Here is a 19,726-nt window from a genome sequence, read left to right on the forward strand (position 1 = left end):
GTATTTATCTAGGGCAGCCCTACCTCGAGGAAGGCAGACAAACAGGTACCATCAAGATGGTTTCTCTACCTCCCCAGTGAACTGTCCATCTCGCCAGTCATCCAAGATGCCAGATGTCGGTGTATTATGCCTGCCGTATATAAAACCAGTTCATTAATCCAGTCCCAATAGGGGAATTTAAGTTACTTTTCCATTATGATTGTATTTCTCTTTAACTAAAGAGAAATACAATCATAATGGAGAAGTAGACAATCATATATCTTCCACCTAGTTTCATTGTTTCGTCGACGACCACTCTCGCATCTTTTAGCCCTCCACCGATGACCACTCAGGCCTTCTCTTATTTCCTTACAGTACTCTACCTGATAGAAACTTGGAGGTTCATATCAGCCGGATACCGCATGTCAATGAGGTTGTCTAGTCATACGTCCTCTAGTGTGGGTGACGAGAGATTAGGACCAAATGTATGACGATAGCTCATCTGTCCTTCAATCTTAAATCACCGGGGTTCTCGACCTAGTGTTCATGCCATCATCGGTGACGATGATGAGAGAAATAGAACTGAAGATGATGTGACAAAATTATATGCTCAATGGTAAGCTCTTTTGAAGAAGCACCCTTGCTATCATCTATAGCTTTTGGCGCAATGGTGAGTAGACATGGTTGTTCCGTTCTGTTTGTTTTAAACGAACAAAAAATTCGCACAAAAGAACCGCACAAGGCTTTGTTCTTTGTTCTGTTCTTTTTTTTCAAAAACGAACAAGATTTGAACATTCGCACATTCGTACAAAACTAGAACAAATTTCGCACAAAACAGACAAAAGTACCGCACACGGGTCTGTGCAATGTTGTGTTTGAATTTGCTTTTCTTCTGTTCGGAAAACCAAACAGAACGAACAATCCGCACAAAAAAGAACAGAACGACCATGTCTAATAGTGAGCTCACACATTAATAATTATAAAAAAACTAAAATTTTGAAAAATTATTGAAATTGATGAAGAAGAAGAAGAAGAAAAAACCTGCATTGAATGATCCAAGGACGGCTTCAATTTCTCAGAGGGAGAGAAGGGAAATCTGCTCCTCAATGGAGCAGTCCACATGGCAGGAGATCCGACAGGATGCAGGGATGAGGATAAGGCCGAGGCTGCGCTGCTCCATGGGCGAGTGGCAGCCACGACGGAGACTACGAAACTCCACCGCGTCTTGAAGGATGATGTTGCCCTGCTTGTCCAGGCAGTGGAAAGCGCCCGCAAAGAACCGCCCGTCATTGACCCCCACCAGCATGCGCCGAAAGAGCAAGCTCCGGAGCTTTTGAACAGCAGCCGAGTCAACCCCATCAGCATCGTTTGGCTGCGCTGGAAAGTCAACATTGCGTTGACTTAAGTCTTCGGGAGCAGGTAACATGTCCACTGGTTGTTGGCTCTTGCTCGTGGATTCCATGAGACAATTTTTCCTTCTTGGTATTGTAAGTGACAAAGGTATAAGGATCGAGAGAGAATGGGAACACGTGTTTACGGAAAGAACCACAATCCATTACTTGACAATCAGGAGACTATACGCAGCAGAAGTACAATGGTCAACGATAACTGATAAATTGGCCTAAAACTGTGTGTAATAATGTGTCGTTCAAGGAATGTCTATCACTCTAACCGTTTAACTGATTGCACCTTCCCTCAAGCTGATGAATCAATAATCAACAAGATAATGTGCTCCATTAATTGACAATTCGGATGTTATATACAGCGGAAGTATGACGTTTCAAGGAACATATGCCGACTAAAACAGATAAATTGGTCCAAAACCGTGTAATGACTTGTTGTTCAAGGAACGTCCATCAATCTAATCATTTAACTGATAACACCTCCCCTCAAGTTGAGGAATACTGATACGTTGGCGTAAGACGGTCGACTATAATGGAAAAATTAGCGTAAAACTGTGTGTATTGACATATCGTTCAAGGAACGTCCGTCACTCAAACCATTTAACTGGTCACACCTCCCCTCAGGCAGACGAATGAATAAGCAACAGGATAACACGCTCCATTACTTGACAATCAGGAGATTATATACAGCAGAAATACAATGGTTCAAGGAAAATCCGTTGACTACAACAGCTAAACTGGCCTAAAACTGTGTGTTGTGACTGTTTTAATTCCAACCGTTTAACTGATAAACCCTCCCCTCAAGCTGAAGAATGAATACGCAACAAGCAAAGATAAATATCATCAATTAATTGTTTTAATTCTGTTTACTGGGATTTAAGATCATGCATTCATTCAAAAAAAAAAAAAAGATCATGCAGTAGTCGTAGGGTTTGATGTCGAATCGAATATAGATAAAAATCGGGGGATAACATACATGAATCGAATGTGTGGGATAGATTTCTGGTGGACAATCGATGAACAATGGTTAACTTGACCCCAGGAAAATAAAAAAAAAAAGCATCGCCAGAAGATGAATATCGTCAAGAAGTTGTTCAATTTTGTTTAGTATAATTTTGGGATTTTGGAGTAGTTTGTATCGCAGGTTACCTGTGTTTTAGTGGAATCTAGATCAAGATTGAAGTCAAGGTGCACGGATTACAATCTTTGGAATCAATTTCTGCAGGAAAATCGATGAACTAGGCTTCATTCGACCGCAAATAATTTAGAAATCAACCCCTAGTATTTCCTCCAACTCCGTAATTGGGGATTGGGAATTGGGAAAACTGCGAAAGCTCGAGGGGGAGTGAGCAAGAAACAATCAGAGGATGAAAGAGTGACAGGTATTGAGAAATTGAGAAACGAAACAGGACGAGAGATCGAGAGAAATCGAGAGAGCGAGGAACGAATCAGGATGAGAAGTTGAAAGAGATTAAGAGGAATTGAGCAAGAACTGAATCAGGATGAGAGATTGAGAAAGATCAAGAGGGATTGAGCTAGTGACGAATCAGGATGAGCGATCGAGGGAAATCGAGAGGGATTGGGCAAGAACTGAATCAGGATGGAAGATTGAGAGAGATGGAGATTGAGAGGGATTGAGCAAAAACAATCAGGATGAGAGACAGAGAGAGATCGAGATTGCGAGAACTGAATCAGGATGAGAGACTGAGAGAGATAGAGATTCCGAGAACTGTATCAGGATGAGAGATTGAGAGAGATCGGGATTGTGAGAACGGAATCAGGATGAGAGCATGAAAGAGATTTAGCAAGAAACGAATCAGGATGATAGATTGAGAGAGATGGAGACGAATCAAAAGGAGAGATTGAGAGAGGTCGAGAGAGCACACAACAAATAAAAACGAGAGATTGAGAGAGATCGAGAGAGCACGGAACAAATTAAAACCAGAGATTGAGAGAGATCGAGAGAGCACGGAACAAATTAAAACCAGAGATTGAGAGAGATCGAGAGAGCACGGAACAAATTAAAACCAGAGATGAGAGAGATCGAGAGAGCACGGAACAAATTAAAACCAGAGATGAGAGAGATTGAGAGAGATCGAGAGAGCACGGAACAAATTAAAACCAGAGATGAGAGAGATTGAGAGAGATCGAGAGAGCACGGAACAAATTAAAACCAGAGATGAGAGAGATTGAGAGAGATCGAGAGAGCACGGAACAAATTAAAACCGATTGAGAGAGATCGAGAGAGCACACAACAAATTAAAACGAGAGATTGAGAAAGATCGAGAGAGAACATTAACAAATTAAAACGAGAGATTGAGAGGTAGAGAAGCCCTACCGATTGCGCGGAGGCGGTGGCGTCGGCCGAAGCCGAGGATACGAAGATGAACGAAAAATAAGTCTCTCTATCTCTCTCTCTCTCTCTCTCTCTCTCTCTCTCTCTCTCTCTCTCTCTCTCTCTCTCTCTCTCTCTCTCTCTCTCTCTCTCTCTCTCTCTCTATCCCTCTCTCTATCTATCCCTCTCTCTATCTATCCCTCTCTCTATCTATCTATCTATCTCTATCTCTATCGCCCTCTCTCTCTCTATCTATCTCTATCTCTATGGCCCTCTCTCTATCTCTCTCTCTCTATCTCTCTCTCTATCTCTCTATATCTCTATCTCTATCTCTCTGTCTCTCTCTGTCTTTCTCTCTATCTCTCTCTGTCTTTCTCTCTATCTATCTCTATCTTCCATATTGTAGGGTTGGTCCTTTGGTGCGACCGATGCGATTTTAGGCCGATGTGAGGTCCGGTTCGAAGTTTCGAACCGCACATCGGACAGAGTTACAGTAAATCACACCGCACATCGGCCACGGTCGTGTGCGATGCGATTGTGCGGTTTTGGCCGGTTTTTTTTTCAAAACTTTGAATAAGGGTCCGCCGGGCGCGGGCTGCGGCATTCGGGCTGAACCGCTGAAGAGTCAGTCTGTGAAGACTTCCCTTACTCTCTCTCTCGTAAGACTGTGAAGACTTCCCCCCGTCGGTCTCCGTTGGGCTTCCTCTCTCTCTCACTCTCTTCCTCTCGATTACCCCCTACTCTCTCTCTCACTCTCATTAAGAGTTTCTGACCATTGCTCCAGGCCTCCAGCTGAAGACTGAAGTTCGGTTTCCCTCTTCACTCCCAAAAAATTTTGTGCCAAAATTGCCTCCACTGTATAGACATTATAAAATCCAGCTATCTCATACTAGATCAGATATTTATTTCATCCCGATAATGATTTAGATCACATACCTGTGCGATCTAAATCATTATCATTTTTTTAATTTTATCTCTTGGCTTCTCAGTGAAGCATAGACGCCTCAATGGTAATTGGTAAAGCATAGACGTCATGGAGATGAGTTTCAGGATTCATAGACGCCTCAATGGTAAATTATCATGTTTTTTCATTATTATTGGGTTAGTTTAGTTACTGCAAAATGGAGAATTGTAGATTAGTTCCTGCAAATTGGATGTTTTTGTTTTTTCATGGATAATTATCATGTTTTTTCATACCCGAGATTAGTTTCATTTTATCTCTTGGCTTCTTACTCTCTTTCTCTCGATTACTCCCTACTCTCTCTTACCCCTATTTCTCACTTTATTTCTATCAATTACTCTCTACTCCTCTCTCTCTCACTCACTCTCTTTCTCTCAATGACTCTCTTATTCCTCTCTCTCTCACTCTCTTTCTCTCAATGACTTTCTTATTCCTCTCTCTCTCACTCTGTTTCTCTCAATTTTTCCCACTATCTCTAACCCCTGTTTCTCACTCTCTTTCTCTCAATGACTCTCTTATTCCTCTCTCTCTCACTCTGTTTCTCTCAATTTTTCCCACTATCTCTAACCCCTGTTTCTCACTCTCTTTCTCTCAATGACTCTCTTATTCCTCTCTCTCTCTCACTCTCTTTCTCTTAATTTTTCCCACTATCTCTAACCCCTGTTTCTCACTCTCTTACTCTCTCAATGACTCTCTTATTCCTCTCTCCTTCACTCTGTTTCTCTCAATTTTTCCCACTATCTCTAACCCCTGTTTCTCACTCTCTTACTCTCTCAATGACTCTCTTATTCCTCTCTCCTTCACTCTGTTTCTCTCAATTTTTCCCACTATCTCTAACCCTTGTTTCTCACTCTCTTACTCTCTCAATGACTCTCTTACTCCTCTCTCTCTCATTCTCTTTCTCTAAAATCGAGGGTCTCAATTACTCCCTACTCTCTCTTACTCTCTTTCTCTCAGTTACACCCTCTCTTCCTCACTCTCTGATGGAGAGGCACCATCCGACACCGCAGGACCGTCGCTCGAGGAGCCCGCATCGTCATCGAGCCCGCCACCGACGCGCATCCAGCCGACGCAACAAGCCAAAGCGACGACGCGTACACCTGGGTTCAGATATTTGGCGTGACGACACGCCACCTTCGGATCGTTTTATTTACTCGCTTCTTATTTCCTTTCGTAGTTTCGACCGTCTCCTTCACGATGTAGAGAGGGGAAGTTCCCGCATGAGGATATCTTCCCCTCCCCCCTTAGTAGGCCTTCATGAACCCATCTTTTCTTTTCCATTTCTCTTTCCCATTTTGTAGTTAAGGGGGCCCGTTTAGCTCTCTCCTATACAAGGGAGGGGAGGGCGCCCACTCTTGACACTCTTGATATTTCTTTGAAAGTATAACATTTTGGAAGTCAAAGAGTCACCTTCGTGAGGAGAGGAAGAAGAAGAAAAAAGAAGAAGGAAGAAGAAGGAAGAAGAGAGAAAGGAAAAGAGAGAGAATCCGCCCCCACCAACCTGCCTCGCCTCTGCCCGGTCGGCCTCGCCGCATTCCGCCTGAACGCCGCCGCATGCCACCGATTCCACCGCGCGAACCGCCGCTCCCGCCGCTGCTCCGCCATCAGCTGATCGTCCCGTCGCCGTTGGGAGGCCATGCACCCCTCTGCGCCGGTCACCGCTAGTTTGCCCTGCGCGCCAGTGTTCTCGCTACCACCCTATCGTCGGCCGGCCGCCCGTGTCGCCGCGGGAAGGATAGATGTCCCTCCCCCGGCGCCCACTACCGCCCGCGACCGGACGCCCCGCCACGCAGCCGCACCCCGCCATGCGCCCGCACCGAGCCTGCGCCGCGCACGCGCTGCGCCCGACGCACGCGACACGACGCGCGCCCGCGCCACGCCCGCCTCGTCGCCCCATGCGCTCGGCACCGTGCATCACCGCCGCGCCGCCGTGCCTGGTTGCACCGTGCCGCACCCATCGTGCTACGACTCTGCCGGCGCCCCGCACCGCGCCCCGCATCATGCCTGGCCACCGCGCCGCCCAGCGCTGCCCCTGCCGCCTTGCCGTGCTGTGTGCTAGGTGCCCGCTCACGCCTAGCACCTCACACCGGCCCATCCACCGACAGTCACGCCATCACCACCAGTCTGCGCCACCCCGAGGCCCATGCCCTGCCGCTACTATTCTCCAGCTCCAAAGTGTTACGAGATAACCGTCACAGGACGTGACGAAGGTACTCCTCTCTTTACCGCTCTTTACGTCTTTTATCTACTTCAGTGCACTTTCATATTGCCTCCTCCGCGCTCGTGTTAGACGTAGGCGAGAGTGAGACAGGTTGAGAAAATGACGACGATTTCATTGAGAGTCTTACCTGGCTGGTACGAGTCAGGCGAGCCCGACGAGTGTGAGCATCTAAGCGGGATATCCCGGTTCGGCAACGTAGTTGCCCTCGACCCTCTCGGGCGAGGTTTGGGAGGTCTGGTTGACCCTACCCTAGGGGACCCCGTCAGATCTCTGGAACGGCAACCCCGCACATCGGCGTTTGCACATACTACATGTAGGATTTTCTCATTTTATGTCTACATCCATATCTGTCCATCCGCATTATCGGACGACTCTTGCCGTCGTCGTCTGATAGAGACCCTTATTCGATACCGAGCCGCTACCCTTGGTGTCAACCGGAAGACGTCTTGACGACGTTCGACATCACTCTCTTTCTCTCAATTACTCCCTCTATCTCTCACTCTTTTTTTCTCAATTACTCCCTCTCTCTCTCACTCTCTTTCTCTCAAATACTCCCGCTATCTCTTACCCTTATTTCTCACTCTCATACTCCCTCTTACCCCTGTTTCTCACTCTCTTACCCCTGTTTCTCACTCTCTTACTCTCTCTCATTTTCTTTCTTTCAATTACTCCCTCTCTCTCACTCTCTTTCTCTCAGTTACACCCTCTCTCTCTTACTCTCTTTCTCTCAAATACTCTCACTATCTTTAACCCCTGTTTCTCACTCTCTTACTCCCTCTTACCCCTATTTCTCGCTCTCATCTCTTACCTTACTAGATATCTGTGGGGAAAGAGTTACCCCTCATAAAAGAAGCATCACTGAGGAGGATTTGCCCCCTCCTCTATGGATAGCAAAGCTTTGGGGAAAGAGAATTTGAACTAACCGCTTGACAGATGTTTTATCCATGTCACCTTCCTTTTAAATATTAGGATGGAAGACGGTGAATCATCACATGGCCTAGAGTTCACAATTATGTCTGCGGAGGATGAGTCATCAGACAATGGCGCAAACAACGAATAATAGAAGCACCGTGTTAATAGATGTGATGCGTTGAGGTACTTCACATTTGAGGGAGGACAAAAATTCAGATGCAACATATGTACTATAATTGTGGACCGCAGCAAATATCTGAGCAGCACTCCTCTGTGGAGACATCTGGAAAAATTTCATTGGAAGGTTTTTGCATCCTTGAAGGGCAAGGGGAATAGCGTCAGAAGGGAGAGGTCAGTGGCTGAATATTTTAATGCAAGAGGTAGTAAGAAGCAATATTATATTGGTCGTACGATAGAGAATATGAAGGAAGAACTAGTGCACTTCATATGTCTATCTGATTGACCGTGGGCGATCGTTAGGAAGAAGTACTTCATAGGACTTCTCTGTAACATCGCACAAGAAGAGATATCTTCCCATCTATACGGGCTATCAAAGCCAAAGCACATGCGCTTTACAAAGATATGAAAAAAATCATACAACAAAAACTGGCTGACGTTGCTCGTGTATCACTAACACTAGATGCCTGGACTTTTGAAAACAACATTGCATTCTTAGGGGTGATTGTGCATTGGGTGGACAAGGAGTGAAAACTGTGTGAGTGTGTCCTTGGGATACACCAATTGAAAGGATCACACACTGGGGAAAACCTTAGCGCCACTGTCCTCCAAATATTAGTGGAGTTTGACTTCAAGTCAAAACTATGTAGAACAATGTAATCAATAATAGTTTTTGCTACGACATTCTCACATTCCTGATGTATTTTTACGCAGGTGTGCGTAGTGACCACAAACAATGCCTCAAATAACAAGAAGATGATGGCTACTCTAGAAGATGAATTGAAGCAAGGGAACCATCATTTCACTGCAAGTAGGGCACGTATTATGTGTGGCACGCGTAATCAACCTTGTAGTCCAAGCCGGGCTCAGCTCGCGACAAGTTACGGAGGCACCATCTGAGCAAGTCATTCTGGATGATAGTTATATTCTTGATGGCAATGACAGTGACGAGTTCACCCCAATTAATGACTTCGGTTCATCCACTCTGGGTGACGCAGTGCTCCGATAGAGGGACATTGTGACTGCAATATGTGGGTCAACACAACGCGCTGAGCGCTATGTATCACTATGCAAGCAATTTGGACTATCGAACCATAAGAAGATCCCTTAGACTGCACTACAAGATGGAATTCAACGTATGAAATGCTTGTCACAAGCGTCGAAAAAGAGGGATATTCTTGACGTAATGGCGGTAAATGTCTTGAAGAAGCCTGAGCTGGTTGATGAAGAGTGGCAAATGATCAAAGATTTTTCAGCGATACTGCAGCCCCTTGTGATGGCCATGTCCCTCGCTTATCAATCTAAAGTCACCAAATGCAAATGAAGCAATTGTCATCTTCAGAGCGATGGGAAAACATCTTGATAATGTCATGCGAGGAATTCGAGAATAAACCTTATTTCAAGTGAATAGTGTTATATCTTCACGGCAACAGACTTCTGTCTACAATGCTTGTCAAGCACCGAATACCAAACTGAATAAATATTCAACCATCCTCACTCATAACCAGGCCTTCACCGCTGCTGCGCTCATTGATCCATCCATGAAGGGACAGTTAATTGACCATGACTACCAAGACGAAGTCATTAGTTATGTAAAGAATTTATTAGCTACACGCGACGGCAGAAATTTATTATGTAAAGAATTTATTAGCTACAATGACTGATTCAGATCCCTTTGGGTGTTTTCGTCCCGCTTGGACAACAACAACTTTTTCAGCGAAGCACTTGAAGAGTTGTTGCCAGATAATGATCACACTCCAACTTCTGATCCACTGCACGAGCTAGATGTCTACATTACTTCACCTCCTATCAGGGGGACGGAACCGTTACACTGGTGCAAGGTCATAGGTGAGCACTGGTATCCTGGTTTAGCGGTAATTACGAAGGAGTTCTTATCAGTCTCAGCGACAAGTGCGCCCTCAAAGAGATTTTTCTCCGCCGGTCGTGCAGTCATCAACTACAAGCGAACACGGTTGACAGCGGAAAGCATCGAGCTACTCATGACACTGAAGTTTTGGTGGCGAGCGGAGGAGGATGTCAATGATGGTAGCAACAGAGATGACGAAGATAGCGAGGAGGATCCAAAGGTTGATTAGCATGATGATATATTGGAACAATGTACTGTATACTTTTAGGTGACATGTAGTGGCATTTTGACTTCATTTTCGTAAAAAATTAATAATTTTCAACATAATGCCTTAAGATTTACAAGCATTATTTTTCCTCGTAATAGCAACTTAATCTCGACATCATATTCTTTTTCCTAATAATAAGCCCACTTTATGTTGGGTTCTATAGAGGCCTAGATCTGGATGAACAGAACAAAACGATGCGCAGCGGAAGACTCTTTACGAATCGAACGACATCAACGAAAACATTAAAACAAGGTACCTTTGCACGAATCTCATTCGTGATTTCTTCGATCCCAGAGAGAGACGAGTCGAGCTGCTCAAGTGTGCAGCCTCTAGACGTATCCACGCGGTCCTCGGCGCGTTGGATCTCCTCCTTCTCATTGACAAGCCCCATTCTTTCTCCGTCGGCGTCGTTACGTCGTCCCGATCTTATCAGGGATGGAGAGGGGGTGTGGGGAGAGTGGAGAAGAAGGGGAAAGGCCCCTGAACAATTCTGGCCTGAGTGAATTTTGTTCAGGGCCTTCCCCTATTTATACTAAGTGGGTATTTTTCATAAAAACCCCCAAAACTTAAGTATATCTTCCAACGACCAAAAGACCATTTGCGTGTGACCCTCTAGGCCCATGTATCAGTCTAGTTAACGACTCCAGCGGCGCAATAACCTTTATTGGCCTTCCAAATTAATTAACCATATCATCATATAGATTAATTAACATCGGATCGATTTAACCCAATCGATAGGTCGAGACTCCGACACATGGGGTGCCAAGCTACACCTCGTGTCTTAGAAGATACAAAGGAGTGTGTATCGACTCACTCATGGAACCCGTTCATCATCAGTTACCGTGTATGTATAATCCCTCATCCACTTGACGCTCCTTGAATGACTTAGGTTATGGTCAACTGTCAAACCCTAATCAGTCATCCGAGTTAGTACTGATGCATTCGGAAATCATCGGAGAACTCTTCTCTGATATTTCACTGCCTTGGCCAAGGACTTCGTTGCATCGTCTTCCTTGAGCTGTCACCTCTTATACCGAGGGTGGAGGATCCCATCCTGACCACTCAATCGTATTCGTGTACTTCTTGATGCACCCAAACTAAGACCGTTTAGAATCCCATTATTAGAGACTCGTTGGCCATAGCCAAAGTGCAACCGCCCGTCCACAAGACATGTTTGGTGTCTCAGGTCTAAGGACCACTTACACAACCGTGATGTGAATCAACCTGATTGACAGTTCGGTATAATACCATTCAGGGATTCGTACGGATCGATTCAGTGAACTCTTTCTACTAAAGAGCACCCACTATCTATCTTTAGTGTCGCCACACTAATGGCTACGGGACCGGCCATACTCATCATATGAGTGAGGCTAGATAGTGCTATTCTATCTGGATACTTCGATGTCCTTCTCGCGTATCCTTTGAATAGGAATGTTTAGACACATGCTTAAAGACTAGTGATCTCCGTAGTACGATCTCATCATAATTCACTAAGTCCGATCATGTATTCATGGACTTCATTATACGCATCACACGTGCACTATAATGAATATGTTCTATTAATAAATATGGAACGAGATGTGGAATGTGTGATTGGTTTGCCCGCCACATATATTTCCATCACTTTACACCTAATGACATAATTTCCTTAGATTTACAAGGTCGATAATTATTTTCTAGTTTTAGATAAAATTACAATATTAACATAATGGACTAAGAATTACAATCATTATAATAATTATCTAGTTTAGGATCCACTTGACTAATGAATAATTTAATCTCTAAATCATATTACTTCTCTTAATAATAAGCCCACCTTGCACCCAATGAACAATGTTCCTAAAATTCTTAGCATAATGTCCTTAGCTTTACACCCACGATAATTGTTCTCTACTTTCAAATAGAGTTAATGAATTATCATAAATTCAGTGTTTAATTCATTATTTGAAGGGTCATATCAGTTTAGTGAGTGTAAAGCTGATAACTTCCTAAATTCAAGTAATTAGCTCATTTTTAATCATTCGAAGGATTTAAGTTACTTGTAAATCATTATTCCAAGTAAATTCAGATTTCATTATAACTTTTATGTTCATTTATCAATTTTATGGAATTTATTAAAACTTGGAATAACTCTTTTTAAATCAAAATGGCAATTTCAAAAATACAAATTAATTTTAAATTATGTGGGGATAAAATACTGAATTTTTTCAAATTTCCTTGAATTTTCTTGAATTTTATTCAATTTTTTCGAAATTTAATCGAAGAAAAAATGAATTTTTAAAAAATTTCAAGGGTCTTATCCAATTGATTTTGTTTTTCCTTTGGTTTTTTCTTTGGGAAATATGGAGGAGAGAGAAGCAGAAGGGTATATTTATAAATAAAATTTTGCATCATCCCTTCACGTTTAGATGTCCGATTTTTCGCGATGTGCAGTCCGATTTTGTCGCACAAATTCAGACCGCACATCGATTTGTGCTTTTGTGCAATCGGAAAAATCGCACACCGGCCAAAACAATCAGCCCGGACCGCACGACCTACCCTACAATATTGTTTCTTCAAATGTGTAATTCCAAGCTTTAAACAGATTCACTCTCCCAAACCAATACCCAATTCCGACTATATATGAACTACTAGAAGAGCTGCATTGGCAACCATCTTAACCAAATTAGATCTTAAGTGGAGGCACTAACAAATTTGTGGCCCGTCCAAGAAATCCTTGTCCCGTCTGACATCCCCGGACGAAACAGCGCGTGAGTCAGCATTAGACCGCTCGGAATTTGACACATGGCGCAGCACGCGTGTCCGCCAACTGGAGTTTTCAGGTGCCTAGTGTATTTCCATAGGAGGCAGAAACCATCCCGTCAAGCCATCCAAGGCCCATGGACGAAAAAATGGTGCTGTCTTGACAGGGACAAACGATCCTACGTCCAGTCATTCGTTCAAACTCCAGGAGGGAATGGTTTTTTCGTCTTCGGATTGAATAACAGTCATCGTCCATGCATTATACCGCCAGCATCCACATCCATGCACTATACCGTCCACATACATCCTAGATGATGACGACAATGGGAAACGCCAACGCCGGAGAGTGAACGAGCGACGGAGAGGGGGTACGGAGTGGCGATGGGACTGATGATGGAGTGGTGATGATGACGAAAGGGTCAAGACGATCCTACGTCCAGTCATTCGTTCAAACTCCAGGAGTGGATGATTTTTTCATCTTCGGACGAAATAACCGTCCACATCCATCAACTATACCGCCAGCATCCACGTCCATGCACTATACCGTCCACATACATCCTAGATGATGACGGCGACTGAAAACAACAACGTCGGAGAGTGAACGAGCGAGGGCGAGGGGGTACGGAGTGGGATGGGTCTGATGACGGAGCGGTGACGATGATGAAAGGGTCAAGACGATCCTATGTCCAATCATTCGTTCAAACTCCAGGAGAGGATGATTTTTTCGTCTTCAGACGAAATAACCGTCCACGTCCATCCACTATACCGCCAGCATCCACGTCAATGCACTATACCGTCCACATACATCCTAGATGATGACGGCGACTGAAAACAACAACGCCGGAGAGTGAACGAGCGAGGGCGAGGGGGTACGGAGTGGGATGGGTCTGATGACGGAGCGGTGACGATGATGAAAGGGTCAAGACGATCCTACGTCCAGTCATTCGTTCAAACTCCAGAAGGGGACGACTTTTCCATATTCGGACGAAATAACCGTCCTGTCCACATCCATGCACTATACTGCCAGTATCCGACATCCATCCTATTGGATGACAGTGATGGGAAACGACGACGCCAAAGAGTGAACGAGCGAGGGAGAGGGGGTACGGAGTGGTGATGGAGCGGTGATGATAATGAAAGGGTCAAGACGATCCAATGTCAAGTCATTCGTTCAAACTCCAGGAGAGGATGATTTTTTAGTATTCGGACAAAATAACCGTCCACGTCCATGCACTATACCACCAGCATCCACGCCTATCCACTATACCACCCACATACATCCTAGATGACGACGGTAACGGGAAACAACGATGCTGGAGAGTGAACGAGCGAGGGAGAGGGGGCATGGAGCGGCGATGGGACTGATGACGGAGCGGTGACGATGACGAGAGGGCCAAAGACGATTCCTCACTCTAATGATTAGAGTGAGTATCATCCCGGTCATGGACGATGGACGGGACAAATTTTGTCCCGCCTGACGTCCAGATTCAGTGCAGAGACAAAGGACGGGACAATTTTTTGTCTGACGGATAGAAAACCGTCCCGTCCAGTCCTCTTAGGACGAACTTATGTCCCGTTCTTGTCCCGGACGAAAAAAACCCATTTTATATTTTTAAAATATTAATATAGATTTTTCTAAGTTTTTAGGAAATTACTGAGGAGAGAGAATACAAAGGGCTATATGTGCAATTATTTCTGAGCGGGGTCCGTTTGCATGCAAGTAAAATACAGGGACTTCGATGCAAATTGTCATTGCGAGGCCACGTGGCTGCATCTCAACCGTCGGATGTGCATCCGTCAGTTTTCCGTCCAGATTCGTCTCTCCAACGTCCGAGACTTCCGGACGGACGGGTTTTTCGTCCCGTTGGACGAAAACATCCCGTCCAGTGGTCCCCGGGACGAAGTTTCGTCCCGAAATTCGTCAGTATCATTAGACGAGACGAATTTTCCGTCCCTGGACAAAAAATCGTCCCGTCCGCGTCCCTGCACTATTGAGCATAAACCTCAGAGAGTGACAAACTTACAAGCGAGCGAATCAAATGCTAACGAAGAAGCTCTTCGGACGCTTCCTGTTCTCCACTTCATCATCATCTTCATCATCGTTGATCGAATTCCTGATCAGATCATGCGGATTCGCCATAGCCGAGGCGGCGAAGGTCTCCTCCTCGCTCCCCGCGCAGGAAGATCTCAGCAGAGCAGAGCAAGCCGTCGTCTTCCTCCGAACGCAGGGCTTCACTTCAGATCAGATCCGCAGATCGATCGTCCTCTTCCCCGCGCTCCTCCGCAAAGACCTAACCCTAACCCTAGAACCTCGCATCCGGCTGCTCCAATCCGAGGGCTTCTCCGCGGCGGAGATCTCCCGCTTCATCTCCGCAAACCCTAGCTCGGTCCGCGTCGCCGATCTCCAGACCAAGCTCCGATTCTGGCGAACCCTAACCGGGAGCAACGAGAAGGCATTGAAGGTCCTCTCCGAGAGCCATGTCGTGAACGCCAGCCTCGATCGGAAGATCAAGCCCAACGTCTGCTTCTTGAGGAACACCGGGCTGTCGGACCACCGCATCGGTCGGATCTTGGCTCGGCGACCGCGCCTGGTGGCTTGCCGGCTCGAGACGATCCGAGCCCTTGTGGCTCAGGTGGAGAGCCATGGCGTGTCGGCCAGCACGGGGATGTTCGAGCAGGCGCTCTACGCCATGGCCAATCTCAGCAAATCCAAGCTCGAGGAGAAGCTCCGACTGTTCCTAAGCTTCGGCTGGTCCGAGGAGGAGTTCCTCGGCGCGTTCCAGAGGAGCCCCCTCATTCTGAGAGTCTCCGAGAAGAAGATCAAGCTGGCCATGGAATTTCTGATCAATCAAGTGGGTGTTGCGCCCGGGTATGTGGCTCTCCGGCCTGTTCTTCTGTCGTATAGCTTGGGTAGGCGGCTTGTTCCTCGCCAGATTGTTCTGAAGATTCTCAAATCGGAGGGGATTTCTGCCGGGGAGCATGATTTTCTGGGAATTGTTGTTCTTCCGGAGGAGAAGTTCTTGGAGAGGTATGTTTTCTCGTACTCGGAGAGGATTCCGGAGCTCTTTGCTGCTTACTCTGCGGCTGTTGAACAGGGAATCAAGAAAGAAGATAAGAGTAGTTGATATTTTCCTGGTTCTTGGAAACATTCAAAAAAATTTTTTTGGCTATGATTTAGTTTTGGTAGATCTCTGTTTTGGCTTTGTGTTGTTGTTCTTCCGGTGGAGAAGTTCTTGGAGAGGTATGTTTTCTCGTACTCGGAGCGGATTCCTGAGCTCTTTGCTGTTTACTTTACGGCTGTTGAACAGGGAATCAAGAAAGAAGATAAGAGTAGTTGATCTTTTCCTGGTTCTTGGAAAAATTCAAATTTTGGTTTTGGCTGTGATTTAGTTTTTGGTAGATCTCTGGAATGGGTATTCGTCAGAATAGTCTTTACATGATTGAGTTTGGGTGTTTCACCTTGAGATTACTTTGGGGGTGTGTAAGACTGCACAATTCAGCTTAATGTTAATCAGATAATAGTTGAAGATGCAATTTAGAATTCGGCTGTCAAGTCTTGGAGGTAACTAGTTTTTTCTTTTTTTTTTTGAAAAAAACAAAACAAGGCTTGTAGAAGAAAGATCTAAAACTCTTTTGTTACTCTTGAGTTCTTTCATTCAAATGATTTAATGATAAGGGTAGACTATAATGAATTGTAGGTGTTGGTTTTGGTAGATCTCTGGATTTGGTCTTCGTCAGAATAGTCAAAATATGACTGAGTTTTGGTGTTTCACCTTGAGATTACTTTGGGGTGTGTAAGCGTGCATAATTTAGGTTAATGTTAATCAGATAATAATTGAAGATGCAGTTTACAATTCAGCTGTTAAAAGTCTTGGTGGTAACTAATTTTTTTTGTTTTGGAAAAACAAAACAAGGCTTGGAGAAGAAGGATGATAGAAAATAAGGCTTGGTGAAGACTAAAACTCGTTTGTTACTTTTGAGTTCTTTCATCCAAATGATTGAATGATAAGGTTTGGTTATAATGATTGATAGGTGTTGCTTTTGGTAGATCTCTGGAATGGGTCTTCGTCAGAATATTCACAACCTGACTGAGTTTTGGTGTTTCACCTTGATAATATTTTGGAGGTGTGTAAGCGTGCATAATTCAGTTTAGTGCTAATCAGATAATAGTGCAAGATATAATTTACATTTCAGCTGTCAAAAGTCTTGGTGGTGACCTGTTTTTTTTGTGTAAAACTCATTTGTTGCTTTTGAATTCTTTTATTCAAATGATTTAATTATAATGATAGATTGTAGTGAATTATAGGTGTTGGTTTTGCCTGCTTGGTCTTGATCAGAATACTCATAACATGGCTCGGAGAAGAAAGATGATACAAAACAAGGATTGGAGAAGACTAAAACTAACTTGTTACTTTTGAGTTCTTTCATTCAAATGATTTAATGATGAGGGTAGATTGTTGTAAATTATAGGTGTTGGTTTTGCTTGTTTGGTCTTCGTCAGGATACTCATAACATGAGTTGAGATTACTTGGGGGTGTGTAAGCCCGCATACTTTGGATTAATGTTCATTGGACAATAGTTGAAGATGTCATTTAAAATTCAGCAGTCCAAAGTCTTGGTGATAACTTGTAAAAACAAGGCTCGGAGAGAAAGATGTTATAAAACAAGGCTTCTAGAACAGTAAAATTCATTTATTTACTTTTGATTTCTTTCATTCAAATGATTGAATGATAGGGGTAGATTATAATGAATTAAAGTTGTTAATGAGTATTTCCCGGAGTTTCCCACTGGAAAAAGAACTGATGCTGTCATTAAACAAACGTGCATTTTATGTTATCAGTAAATATAATAGTCTCATTTTAAAATGACATTAGTTTTATTTAACCATAATCTCCTACAGTACACACACTGTTGAAGACCTTTAAGATGAAATTTGGTTTTTCCGCCCTGGGACGTGAAAACTGTCCAGTACCGAGATAGAAATCTGTCTGCTGGACGAAGGACGGGATGGTTTTTTTGTTGCGGACAAAGATTACTGTTCTAAAATTCCATTTTATGATTCATAACTTTAAATTTTTGGCTCTGATGTCAGACGTAATCGGGATAAGAGGAACGGTTTTGGAAGACCCAAAAAAATTGGGATGCAGGACAAGTCAAGAACCGTGTTGAACTGTCTTACCGCCCCATCCCGAACGAGTATATTTGTGGGTGTGTTAGCCTGCATAATTCAGATTAATATTAATCAGACTATAGTTTTGGACCCAGGGGCAGGCTAGAATGGGGGACGCTGCTAGTGATATTATGGGCGCTATGGCTGCACCGTAACGAGGTGGTGTATTGACTGTACATAACTTTCATTTTTAATGGTATCATGTAGACCAACGGTTTCGGGTGGTCTTCCCTATTTTCTTTCAAAAAAAATAAATCAGATAATAGTTGAAGATGCCATTTCAAATTTAGTTGTCCAAACTCCTTATGGTACAAAGTAATTTTTCACTCTTAAGTTCTTTCATGCAAAGTATCATTCAACTGATTGAATTATCCTTAAACTTTGATATGAGCAGGCTGATATGTTCCTGGGTTGGGGACGTGCTCGATGCCTTGCTTGTACTCGTGATTTCAACCAAGAAATATTTTCAATAACATCTAAATTTATTGAAAATATTTAGATGTTATTGAAATTTGTGATTTCCTGCCCTAACATCCATAGAAGTGGAGCTTAAGTAGATGTCGGTGTGGGCTGGGCCTGTGCTTCTGGGTTGGGCCGCTGTTGGGCATTCTTCCTTACATGAACCTGCTTACGTATTATATCACATGCTTATTTATTACGAATATTTTTTTTTATTGGAACCACTTCTAATTCTTTTATGATAAGGGCAAATTATAATGAATTGAGGATAATGGGTTTGACCTAGTTGGAGAAATTTGTGGGCATGAGACTAAGAGATGGACTCATAGAATGGCATCTTTCATGTTTTAGAAGAAATGATGGGTTTCTTTATGTTAAGCTATTTTAATGAGCACTTAATTCATCACCCCCTGTTATTTCTATTAAGTTGGTAAGATGGCATCATCATTTTGTAAAGTTCTATCGTATATATTATTTCTTTTGCATCCTAACTGTGTGGGATGGAATTAAAAGAGGACACCATATCATCAATTTAGAATAGTTCATTTTGTTAACGGAAGACGGGTTAGTATGTTTTTAAAAATGACTCCCTTATCGTTGTCAATACGTTAATGGAGGCTATTACTAGAGATTAAATTGTCTCTTTAGTTATCTTTGAGATTCTAAGAATATTTTGCAATTGACTCAACATTTTCCAAAGTGGAATTGTATTTTTAAAAATGGTGTTTAAGGAATTCCTACCAAGTTTGAAATTGACAAAACCAAAATTTGTAAATTTAGCGCACAAATACAAATTTGTGCGCATATAAAAGTATAAAGTTAAGTTACATTCATTGTTAGAAAACTGTTCATGTACGTCAAATTAATTGATCTTGATCGAGATGTAAAGAGTATTCGAACTTAATGTTTCATTAATCATCGTTAGAAAACTGTTCATGTACTATAAATGATGATGATGATGTCAATGAATTTTTTTTTTTGAAGAAAGATGATGCCAATGAAATACCGGAGACGTTAATTGGATTTTGATCTGTGTTAATCGATTTGATATTAAGAGCAAAGAACGATCACACACGATGATGCTGATGCTGATGATGAAGACAAATATTAGGAATGTCAATTATATCCTGAACTATGATTATCAATTTGATATTGAGAACATAGGACAATCACTCACGATGATGATGACAATATTGATAATGATGATATGCTGATAAAATACTCGGGATGTC

The 19,726-nt window shown here is 43.4% G+C and overlaps 2 protein-coding genes across 10 annotated transcripts; one reads left to right on the top strand and one right to left on the bottom strand.

Moving 5' to 3' along the window:
* Positions 1–927: 927 nt before the first annotated feature.
* On the bottom strand, positions 928–3,871 carry LOC144713552 (Small nuclear ribonucleoprotein family protein). Of its 5 annotated transcripts, none has more exons than XM_078588149.1 (3): positions 3,721–3,833; positions 2,532–2,601; positions 928–1,454 (listed from the first exon to the last, which is right to left on the bottom strand). In XM_078588149.1, the coding sequence occupies exon 3, from the start codon at positions 1,439–1,441 to the stop codon at positions 1,055–1,057; it is 387 nt and encodes a 128-aa protein (XP_078444275.1). In that variant the 5' UTR covers positions 1,442–1,454; positions 2,532–2,601; positions 3,721–3,833; the 3' UTR covers positions 928–1,054. The 5 variants fall into 5 exon arrangements, with proteins under 5 accessions (XP_078444275.1, XP_078444272.1, XP_078444273.1 ...); XM_078588146.1 differs by having other exon boundaries at positions 928–1,457; XM_078588147.1 differs by lacking the exon at positions 2,532–2,601 and having other exon boundaries at positions 928–1,457; positions 3,721–3,871.
* Positions 3,872–14,899: 11,028 nt separating this feature from the next.
* LOC144713754 (transcription termination factor MTERF8, chloroplastic-like) lies at positions 14,900–18,653 on the top strand. 5 transcript variants are annotated; one of them, XR_013584139.1, is made up of 3 exons: positions 14,900–15,893; positions 17,958–18,194; positions 18,430–18,653. XR_013584139.1 is itself a non-coding variant. In XM_078588431.1 (3 exons), exons 1-2 carry the CDS (start codon positions 14,905–14,907, stop codon positions 16,951–16,953), a joined length of 1,029 nt encoding a protein of 342 aa, XP_078444557.1. In that variant the 5' UTR covers positions 14,900–14,904; the 3' UTR covers positions 16,954–16,990; positions 17,958–18,085. The 5 variants fall into 5 exon arrangements, 4 of the variants coding, with proteins under 4 accessions (XP_078444557.1, XP_078444556.1, XP_078444559.1 ...); XM_078588431.1 differs by lacking the exon at positions 18,430–18,653 and adding an exon at positions 16,914–16,990 and having other exon boundaries at positions 17,958–18,085; XM_078588430.1 differs by lacking the exon at positions 18,430–18,653 and having other exon boundaries at positions 17,958–18,269.
* Positions 18,654–19,726: the final 1,073 nt, after the last annotated feature.

Source organism: Wolffia australiana, chromosome 16, assembly GCF_029677425.1.
Source record: "Wolffia australiana isolate 7733 chromosome 16, ASM2967742v1".
Classification (NCBI taxonomy): Eukaryota; Viridiplantae; Streptophyta; class Magnoliopsida; order Alismatales; family Araceae; genus Wolffia; species Wolffia australiana.